This window comes from Anser cygnoides, chromosome 6, assembly GCF_040182565.1.
Source record: "Anser cygnoides isolate HZ-2024a breed goose chromosome 6, Taihu_goose_T2T_genome, whole genome shotgun sequence".
NCBI lineage: Eukaryota > Metazoa > Chordata > Aves > Anseriformes > Anatidae > Anser > Anser cygnoides.
Genome location: NC_089878.1, coordinates 11,123,945 through 11,135,000, shown reverse-complemented (window position 1 = coordinate 11,135,000; position 11,056 = coordinate 11,123,945). Strand labels below are relative to the sequence as shown.

Sequence of the window (11,056 nt, the reverse complement as noted above, 5' to 3'; positions counted from 1 at the left end):
GTATATGTACATGGATATACCCCATATACATATGTATATGGGATACATAGATATGCTCCATATACCTACATAAATATCAATATACATATATGGATATACCCCATATACATACATATATATATATCCATATATATACATGGATGTACTCCATCTGCGTACATATATGTATATATATGGATATAGCCATGTACATACATAGATATAACATATCCTTCGTATATACTCCATATACATATATATAAATACAGGGATATATCCATATATATACAAGGATATACGCCTCGTACATACATATATGTACCCATATACATACAGGGATATACATATATATATATATATATATATATCAATGTTCACACACACACACACACACGCCTCTGGCGCTGGCCCCGCCCTCCCCGAAGTCCTCCAGAGCATAAGAGCTGCAGGACAGAGGGGCCCGCCTGGTGCCGCGGGCGGAATTACGGACGGTGCGCGCCGGAAGTGACGTCAGGGCGGGGCCGCCGCCTGCTGTGAGGCGGCAGGGGCCGGGCGGCGGGGAGGAGGAGGAGGAGGAGGTGAAGATGCCGGTGGCGGTGATGGCGGAGGGCGCCTTCAGCTTCAGGAAGCTCCTAGAGCAGTGCGAGACGCAGGAGCTCGAGGTGGGGCTGCGGGGTCGCGGTGCATGCGTATGTCCCGGTATGTGTGTCCCTGCGCCGCTCCGTAGCCGCGCTGCCCCTGCGGGCCCGGCCTCGCCGCCGCTCTGAGCCTGCGTCTGCTCCGCTGCGGGCCCCTCGGTACCAGGAGGGCATCGGGGCCCTGCAGCGTGCCCAGAGCAGGGCTACGGAGCTGGGAAGGGCCTGGAGCACAAGCCCTGTGAGGAGCGGCTGAGGGAGCTGGGGGTGTTTGGTCCTGAGAAGAGGAGGCTCAGGGCAGACCTTATTGCTCTCTGCAACTGTCTGAAGGGAGGTGTGGGGAGCTGGGGGTCGGCCTCTTCTCACAGGTAACCAGTGATAGGACCAGAGGGAATGGCCTCAAGTTGCGCCAGGGGAGGCTCAGGTTGGAAATGAGGAGACATTTCTTCTCAGAAAGAGCAGTCAGGTGTTGGGACGGGTTGCCCAGGGAGGTGGTGGAGTCACCATCCCTTGGGGTGTTTAAGGAAAGGTTGGACGTGGTGCTTAGGGACATGGTTTGGTGGGTGACAGTGGTAGTAGGGGGATGGTTGGACCAGATGATGTTGGAGGGCTTTTCCAACCTCGATGATTCTATGAAATGCTTCACTGTGAGGCAGGAGAGTGCCTTTGTATGCATGGAACAGCTGTGTGGCCAGCCCTGCCTGTTGTTTACACTCAGAAGCTGTATTCCAGTGCTGTAGAGTGTGTACAGGGTTATTGCTGCTTCTCCTGAAGAACAGCAGTAGCGCTAGTTTTGCTTCCTTCAGTGGTGCTGTAGATGTAAAACTGCAGATTGTCAGGCTGGTTCTTCTGGTGGTGGTTGGTTTTCCATCTGTTCTTCCAGTCTTCGGACAGAAACTAATGAATTTTGTTTAATTTGGCATGGGGAAATGCCAGAGGTGAAGTTGCGCAGTACTTACAGGTGGTATTGCTTGAGCTGGCTTTGTTTTAGCAGTCGTAATCCAAAGAGCATTTGCAGAAACTATTCAATTTGTAGGTAGGTGATGATCCCTGGAAAACAGTAAGAATAGCTGGGGATGATATCCCCTCTGACACAGCTAATCGCCTCCTCTTGGCTTAGGTGAGCTCGTAAATCACGCACGTAATTAAATCAAGTAGCTGCATAATTGGCTTCCTGCGAGTGCTTGCTGCACTGCCCTTTTGCAATAAGCTTTTAGCAATTTATCAATCATTTCAGTTTTTAAATGATGATGGGCTATCAAAATTTTATAACTTTGTTATAATTCATTTTTCCCACTTGTATGATTTGTGAAGCCTGCTGAAGTGTGGTAGTGCTTAGGCTGGCTTTTTTTTTTGAAGAGAAGTTCAAGAGGGCAAAGAAATTGTACTCTGGCTGGAACTTCCAGAATGGAAAGTTCCAGAATAGATGGAGTTTTTCTTCCTGCATGGAACTGAAGTTCAGATCAAGGTGATGAAATTGTGAGTCCCTAGAACAGTTTGTGAAGAAGTTTAAAGATGGTTACTGCTTCTCTGAGCAAGAGCTAGAACATTAGTGTGGTGAAGTGTCACTTTCTTATCCATGTGGCAAAACACAGCTAAGTTTTCTAACTAAAAATTCTGGGATGTGCAAGTTACTCTGCATAGGAAGATACAACTATTAATGAAATACTGCAACTCCGACAATTTGTCCACAGCCATTACCTGATGTGAAAAACAGCAACTGCCTTGGAATGTTTGGCTTTAATGAACTTAGCTGCTTGCTTAGTTTGTAAGATGTCTTGCTTTTAAGATATCTAACCAAACTCCTTGTGCTTGTTTTTTAGGCCCCTGGAGGAATTGCAACGCCTCTTGTTTATGGCCAGCTTCTAGCTTTATACCTGTTGCATAATGACATGTAAGTGGTTTGTATTAATCTTTAACTTCAGGTAGTGGATTTGTCACTGTTAGGCTGATCAGGATTGACCTGTAGCTGCCAGAATACTAATGGTTTGTTGTGGGACTGACAAAATGCATGTGGGTAATGCTGTGTTCTTGAAATAAATTAAAGTCCAAGCTTAAGTTTCTCAGCCCCTTGTTCTGTCAGATTATTTTTCTCTGTTGGCTTTTGCCCCCCTTCCCTAACCAAAGGGAAAGGGGCAGATTTCAGAAAGTTGTTTAAGTAGTGAAATGGACTCTGCTGGAAAACATTGAACACTTCGGTATTTGATTTGTGGCTTTTCCAAGCTTTACTCACTTTGAATAAGATTGCAGGCTGCTGCTTGCGTCTACAGCGTAGTAGGGCAGCTTTAAACTTAAAAATGAGGGATGCTGATGGTTTAAAGTAGTTTAATCTAGATCCATCTGAATGAAGCTGTGATCCTTTAAATTTAGTCTGGTGAGCTGTTACTGCATCCCTGTATGAACTCGATTCTTTCAATTTAGTTTTATTGATGTGCTGCTGGTTACTTATTCTGGCAGAGTAAACGACGGTGCCACATTGGATGACAAAGCCAAAGCGAATGTCGATGTGGTGATTCCATGATTTGTGTTTTCTTGCATTGGAGCTGTATATTCTCCTGTGGCAAATTCTACTGTGTGCTGATGTTGAATATTAGGTTTAGTTAATTAATTCTGACTTGGTGTTGTAGAACTGTGCTTTAATAGAATGCGGTGAATTATATTTTCTGTTTTGTTTTAAATCTTTCTGAGCATTTGTAATCAGTTCCATTCTAGATTTCCTCAGCTGTGCTCTGAAGATCAATGACTAAATATTTCAATATGTTTCAACCTTTTAAATGCATGTGAGAAAGCTGGGTTGAGAAGAGCAAGCAGTCTAAATCTTTAATCTCCAAAGCAGGGTGCAGGCACACCAAGAACATTTTCTTGTACTACTAACAAATAATGTTAAGCTGGAATTGCGTTTTTGGCTCATCGTTTTAAGTTTCTACTTCTGTGTTTTATATCAGTACGATAGCGCATGTGTGTAATTTCTAAATATACATGTGTTGGTGGTGGTGGGGATGCTTAGGGAGGTTTTACTGGTAAGTGCACGATCCAAGTTTGGAGACCACCAGTCTAAACGACAACTGACAGTGTAAGAAGTTGTGCATGTGTTTGTTCAATTTGCAACTGTTCCAACAATAGTGCAAAGCTCACTTTTGTGAAGTTCTGCTTGTGGTAGAAATGTGGAAAACCTCTTCTCAGCTTGTATTAAATGAGTCAGTTAATGAGCTATTTTGTTGTGACTGTCATGTCTTCTTGAAAATAACTTTTTCTACTTCATTAGACATAAAAGGAATATTTGAAAGCACCAAGATTGTGCCATGCTTGAGTTAATTTTAACATCTGAACCAGCCTTTTGGTGTCCCCTTGTAGCAAACATTTGGTCACTGAGAAGCATTTTTTAACTTCCTCTTTCTAGGAATAACGCACGATATCTTTGGAAAAGAATTCCTCCTGCTATTAAATCTGTAAGTACTTCATAAAATGCCAGCTGATACTAAAACAGTTTTGTGTAAGCTCGCACATGATGATTTTTTCCCCCTCCAAGGATTCTATTTGATGAGTAGCTTTGGACTCAGTTCTTTGTTGTGAGCTGTATGTCCAGCAGATGGCATACTGGTCTTCCTAAGGTCTTCTAGTTGCAGATTTGACTATTCTTTCTTCCTTCCAAAGTAATCTGTGATGTAGGATTCTGTAAATCTGGAATTCTTCTTTGAAAGCCTCGTGGTAAGGGGTAGTCAGCTGGAGGAAGGCAATGGCTCTGTTCTGAATACCTGATTCTGAGATGGGGCCACATACCACCTAAAGGTGTAAAATACCTTGCGCAGTGAAATGCAACTTCAGATAAGTTACACCATCAGATTTAACTTTCTGAAGGCACATTGGTTTGCATTGCATGTGGATCAAAGATGCGTTTTGAGTGTTTAGCTAAATATACTAGGAATGCCTCCAAACCTTACTTGTTTTAGTTTGAGATTTTTTTTTTCCAAAGAAACAGTTGGGGTCGTATATTTTACAAGAAACAAGTGCTCTGTAGTCCTGAATTAGGAAGTCTCAGGGTCAAGATGGGACCTGTAATATGGTTCTGAAAGATTCTTTTCCTTGAAAAAGAAAAATAATTACATCAGTTCAGTCAGCAGTTGGCTGAACCAAATTTTATTTGGGCCTTCTCTGGAACTTGCTGTGTTTGAACAGCAGTATTCTGTGAGTAGCTGGTCTATTTTTTAGGTGTAACTTGCATTTGGTGCGAAGCAACATTTTTATTGGGGGGGGGGGGGGGGGGAGTTTGTTGCATGAGTTATTTTGGGAAGGTTACACCTCAGAGTATAGTATTTTACATGGGTAAAATGGTCATTGCAGAGGACAGACAACTATGGATTAACTTTTTTTTGTCTCAACAGGCAAATGCTGAACTTGGTGCAGTTTGGTCGGTAGGCCAACGAATCTGGCAAAGAGACTTCCCAGGAATCTATACAACGATCAGTGCGCACCAGTGGTCTGAGACTATTCAACCAATCATGGAAGCACTTAGAGGTACCTTCATTTTTTCTTGTTCTTGACAAGCAACAGCTTAGTATCATTAAAACCCAGAGGTGGTCAGGAATATTGTTGCCAAGTATTTGTCTGTTTTAATTAAAGGATCTTAGGTATCAGGTGTAAATGAAAAGCTCATCAGAAAAACTTTTAGGTATGACTTCAAATGCTTTTATTTATTGTGTCTGGTTGTGTATTCTTTCTTACTGGATTTTCACAGTGTTTGACTCTGTAATAGCAAAATGCACTATTAGACACTCAACTTTATCAAACTCGTTTAACCAGGAGTGTAAGCAGCTTGGTTTGACATTTCAGAACCTTGTGATGCTTATGAAAATTTCTTTTAAATGTGGCTTTAAACAAATGCTTTAGTAGTTATAGGCTGTATAATTGTGACATGCAAATAAACAGTCTTGCTACTAGAGGGCGCTACAGACTGCTAAAAATCTTCCAAGGTATTTTGCAATAATTGCTGTGAGTTTTAGAAACTGATCTGTAGATGCTTTGGTATTAAAGCAGATGTGGGGGTAAAAGGGATAAATGATTGTAACTCATTGCTGTTTTTCATCATTTTTCATGACTTTCTGATTTGGAACTATTTGAGACAAATCCATTTCAAACGGCAAATACAGTCAAAAGTGGAGTTCCTCAAACTGCAGTTTACATCCTGGTGGTAGTACCCAAGCTGCTGCAAGCAACATTTTGAAGTTAAAAGCGATCTCTGAGCAGTTTTGCCGTGGCCATAAGCAAGCTGTTGTCAGTATCTGCTGACTGAGACTTGAACAAATTGTGGGAAGGAAGGGGGAACTTTGAGGTTTTGGTGGTTTTCCCAAATGGATTGTGTGCTGTTTGGATTGGAAGCATTTTCTGAGGTTTCTTTGCTATGGAGACTAGTATGTCTGCTTACATTTATCTCTTAGATGCAACTAGGAGGCGAGCTTTTGGACTGGTTTCTCAAGCATATACATCAATAGTTGCAGATGATTTCGCAGCCTTTGTTGGGCTTCCTGTAGAAGAAGCTGTGAAAGGTACTTTCTGCTTATTCACTGAGTAGTTTTTCTGCAAAAGATTGAGATCAGAGAGCTATAAGTGGTAAATAAATGTATATACAGCCTGAGTTTATTTTAGAGTTGATGAGGCAGTGCATAGAGGTAAATGGCTTAGTTTTAGACAAATGTTTGAGTTTTACTTGCTACCAGTTACCTTTATCATACCCTTCTACATGTAGAAGTGTCAAAGCAATTTACTGGTGAACAAAGTGAAGGTAGTGGGCTAAACTGGTTTCATGTGCTATTACTTTCAAGAGCTTGTTTGTTGAACTAAATGTCTAAATAATTATGAGAAATGTGTCAGTTATAGCATATAGGCAGCATACAGAGATGCTTTTCTACTGGTCTTAGCATGTATCTGGTTTGTTTCTAACAATTGTATAAGATTTGTTCTTAAAAATTATTTAAATGTCTTTTCAGGTGTGTTAGAACAGGGCTGGCAAGCAGACTTTTCCACTCGTATGGTAATGCCTAAAAAGCCAGGTGGGTGGAGCTGTTGTTTCATTGGACATTGAATTTACCATTCTAATAACTATGCAATAGTTTCTAATTAAAATTTTGCATAATGTTATTTCAGATATTTTATGTGGATTTATGCAGCTGTAAAACATGAGATGTTTATGAAATGTAGGAAGGACAGACTAGTGGGTTTTGTTTGGTCTTACAAGCAGTCTAGATTAAACTAAATCCTCAAATTAACATTTTTAAACAAAAGCAGACAGGATATGCTATGACTTCTCCAGCTCCTCCTCTGCTGCTGGCTCTGACTCAGTGGAACATAAGTTGGATGACCTCAAATGACATGTCTTAATCTAATAAAGATGAGTAAAAATATACCATTTTTGAACCTGAGAACTCTTTCAGAAGTTGAACTTTTTTAGGCAGGGATTTAGTAGATCTTTGTTCTGAGGACCTTAAGTTGTTGGTATAATTTCCTTTGCTTTTAAAACTTTCTACTGAATCTTTTAACTATCATGGTGTTGATAACGATCTGTGTTCCTGCAAAGCTCAGTCTACAAAAACACTTTTTCATAGTGGTATCTACGGCTGTTTTCTGTTTGAGGCAAAGATAAATGTTAAGCTGTGAAGGTGGAGATAAAATGACTGCTCTTAAACTGTACAGTACTACTCTAGAAGCAGGAGCCAAATTGTCATGCATCTTAAGAGAACATAACCAAACAGAGTCCTGAGCTCTTTTTTGACCATTTTTTCATGAACTAGTTGCAAAATAAGCTGTTTTGAGAGCTAGTTGTGTGGTTCTTTTCCAAAATTGAGCGCAAGAGCTACTATTGGGACAAAAGAAGGAGGCAGGAGGTATTCACTGTTCTGAAGCTGCATGTCTAATTCACTGAGCATTGGGTATTGTATGTATTAAATATGAACTGAAACCTGGGCAATGAACAGGCTTAATTTTAAATACCTGTTTATCCAGGTTTGGCTTGGTGCATATAATCATTTAAAACTGGTCCATGGGGCTAACTTCTGTTGTTTTTTCTGTAGGTGTACTGGAAGCTTCCTTTAACAGATTTATTCCTTCATCAGGTACTTCCTGTTTGTGTACAATTTGCTTGCATATGTTGAAGACTTGCATGATTAGTATGATCAGTTTCATAACTTAGCACCACAGAATAGGAACTAGTTCCTACAGAACTGTTGTTTTTCCCCCTCCCCCAAAATAAAAATCAATACAATTGGGCTGCTTACATGTTTCTCCCTGGTCTTCTCATCCCCTTACGTTTGAATCTGTGATTTAAATGGTGCCCAAGATTCACACTTACATAGCTGATTCCAGAGCAGGAGTAGGCAGTCTCTGTAAAACAAAAAGGGGTTTGGCTAAAATTTCTGATGAAAAGGTAACTTCACAAAGCAGCTCTGAGTACACTTCATTGCTTTTGTGAGGAGGGATTTCTGAAGTCTTTTGTGTATAAGAAAACAACTTTGTTTTTCTCAAAGCTTGGCTATAGGTTGTATTGACTATAGGTTGTATTTTGTCATGCTGATTCCCAAAATTCCATTTTTTTACAAGAAGTAACAGTAGATCTGAATTGGTGGCTTGTTGTGTCCAATACAGTTGTCAGAAGTGTCTTCACTTTACAGGTTTAATTTGAAGCCAATTTGAAGAGCTAGGGTCTTGGTTTTAGAAACTATTCTAAGCAGTGTGTCTTGTTCAACTACATGCATCCCTGTTAACTTTTCAGGAAGAATAAACAATGCAATTTTCCTGTTTTTTTATTTTCTGATTTTAATTCCTGATTTATCTACCTAGTTCTAGTCACTTGTCTTCCAGACTGTCCTTAAACTGTAGTCCCACATTGGCTGGTGTTTATTTAAGCATCTGCATGTGCACTGCATTCTCCTGCAACCCGTGCAGTGGTTTGTTTTGTTAGTCAGATAACCCAGCAGATTTTTGGTGTCTACAGTATGTCAGCTTGTAAGGAAAGGAGCACCTTAAGAGCTCCAGCAGCGCTTCTCCTCAAGTGAAGCTGTCACTCTTCAATATTTGCAGATTCCAGCACGGACAAAATTTTTTTGAAGCTTGCTGACAACTGGAACTTGGTAGAAGTATTTTTGCTGTTAGTAGCTCTTTGGCAACTTAATTGTGCAGATGATAAAAGTAGTCTGTCAGCTAAAGCTGCATAGGCAGAAGTTATAGTTCAGATGTGCCCCCCTAAGATTCTCATGTTTAATTTTTTCTCTACTGTTATCATGAGTGGTATTGGGGATTGATTTACTTAATTCCATTAATGCTGTGTTTTTATTATTTTCATTATTTTTCTAGAACCTGCTCCCGTTCCACCAATTCCAAATGAACAGCAGTTGGCCAGATTGACTGACTATGTGGCTTTCCTTGAAAATTGATTATCCTGCTTCTCTATCCAGAGCAACTTGGGAATCCTGTGTACTGACAGTTCTAGAAATCTAAGACTTATTTTGTATCTGTTAAATGTTGCAGCATCCCTTACTCAAATGTGTAAAGTATACCATATATGTTATCCCAGTTTGTGTTTTGCCAAAGCCAAGATAGCTACTGAAACAGTCCTTTAACTCCTGTAACTCTTGTTCAATAGGTACACAGCAGTATTACTTAGTAAGGTTTTTTTACTGACCTGTAGCTAAGAGGTGCAGAACTTTTTTTCAGGTATATCAGAAACGGAGAAGAAAAGCTTTGAGGAATGAAGCAGATTAAGTGTACTGGGGGATTAAGGTTACTGGGTTACCTGCTTCTGTGGTGAGCACTGTAGTGCTTATCGCAGGTCAGTTGTGTGTTGATCTAAAGTACAAACTGTGGAAGACTGCTACCCATATCTGTAGAGAGCAAATGTTTTGATGAAACAGTAACTTAAATAAGAAAACTATTTACAGTAACCCTTTTGAAAGTCTATTTGTGACATTTTTTATAGTTGATCTTTTTTTCTTGTTGGTCTTTCTGGTTTGTCGAATCTTCCTTTTTGTTTTGATTGTGAGAAATTTCACATCAGGCATGTTTTTATGGCAGAATAATTGAAAGGCAAATGTTCACCTTGAGGAAGAATTTTACTTTTTGGAAGGTTTTATTTTTGAGTGAGTGCACATAGGACACTAGATATTTTGCTTGGAAACTGTACACGTTGGAACCTGTCATGTCATGGTTCTTTTCAGTACACTGAGCAAGGATCTGCTACCAATGACTCTTACCTGTCCAAGCTTTCTGGATTGGTCCTGCAGTTACTGGAAAGGAATTTGAAAATCAGAGTAGGTGTTCTGGAGTAGAGGCCAGTCAGAATAGGGATGATATTTTATGCTGCAATATCAGTTTGAGGAATAGATTTCCTGTACCAGAGCACTGCTTTGTTAATTTTTAAGTTGAGAGCGGATTTTAGAAGCAAAAAAAGACTTGTATTTCCTGGCTTCTTATCCTTCTTATTATGCTGGTAAAAAGACTGTGGGAGAATAGTGGTGCTCTAAAGGGCAGTGCATGCTTTCACTTCTCACCCCCATTCTTCAACATCATAGTCAGTGGTTTTGTCATTGAAGATGGCAGGTGTGCTCTATGTTGTGATTGTTTTTCCAATGTGCACTACCTACTGTACATTCTTTTGGGGGAATGTGTTAGGGAGGAGTTGTAAACTGTGCACTGCTGCTTTGAGAGCTCCCTTTGTACGTAAACATTTAGTCAAAGTGATTATTTATTTGAAACCCACCTAAGACTTGGATTTCTTAATATGATGCAGATTTATTTTCAGTGATATTAAAGAACGTGTTTACACTGATCTTGTGTACTTGATTTTTAATTTTCCTCAGAGTACAGTTCTGGTTTGGCTAGTTTTTTAATGGATTCTTATTGGCATAATTTGTATAGCGCTAGTTAAAGATTAGTGCAATGCTTTGTGCCTAAACAGGTATTTAGAACAGCTTTATGTACAGCAGTTGTATGAGTTTATATTAAAAACAGAACACTGATGCCACACAAGAGTCTTGTAAAAATGTTTGAAGGTGTAAAGTACTTGAACTAGGTGAAAACTTCGCCTTCTATGCATGTATTGGGCAACCCTGTTGCAGTTTTTTTGCAGGACATGGAAACAATCCTACTTGTGGTAACAGAAGTTAGACATGATTGCTAACTTGGCTAAATACTTGGCTAATTACTAACATGGCTAATTGTTTGCACTTAAGTGTCAATAGGAGAAGCGTATTGTGTATGCTGATAATCTGACTAAAGTATAGTAGCTTGGCTCTTGTCTGCCAGCTCTAGCAAGGTCATCACTTTGGGATAGTGTCTGGTCTGCTGTAAAATTAAAGCTGGCTTTTAACTTTGGGTGTGGGATTAACTTGTTTCTTGTCTTGAGTTCTGTGCTCTCAGCCTTGCTGTTCTGTTTCATCTTTGTAACCAAAGTTGTG

At 40.0% G+C, this 11,056-nt stretch overlaps 1 protein-coding gene across 1 annotated transcript; it reads left to right on the top strand.

The window, feature by feature from the left end:
* Positions 1–463: 463 nt before the first annotated feature.
* Positions 464–10,428, top strand: COPS8 (COP9 signalosome subunit 8). The gene is made up of 8 exons (XM_048058581.2): positions 464–641; positions 2,438–2,508; positions 4,015–4,063; positions 4,997–5,129; positions 6,050–6,157; positions 6,599–6,661; positions 7,679–7,720; positions 8,958–10,428. Exons 1-8 carry the CDS (start codon positions 564–566, stop codon positions 9,035–9,037), a joined length of 624 nt encoding a protein of 207 aa, XP_047914538.1. The 5' UTR covers positions 464–563; the 3' UTR covers positions 9,038–10,428.
* Positions 10,429–11,056: the final 628 nt, after the last annotated feature.

Bases quoted from the DNA above. Each gene is read 5' to 3' on its own strand.
- COPS8 (XM_048058581.2), top strand. From the start codon at position 564: ATGCCGGTGGCGGTGATGGCGGAGGGCGCCTTCAGCTTCAGGAAGCTC. The intron at 642-2,437 runs GTGGGGCTGCGG...CTTGTTTTTTAG, and splicing joins GCGAGACGCAGGAGCTCGAG to GCCCCTGGAGGAATTGCAAC. The intron at 6,158-6,598 runs GTACTTTCTGCT...ATGTCTTTTCAG, and splicing joins TGTAGAAGAAGCTGTGAAAG to GTGTGTTAGAACAGGGCTGG.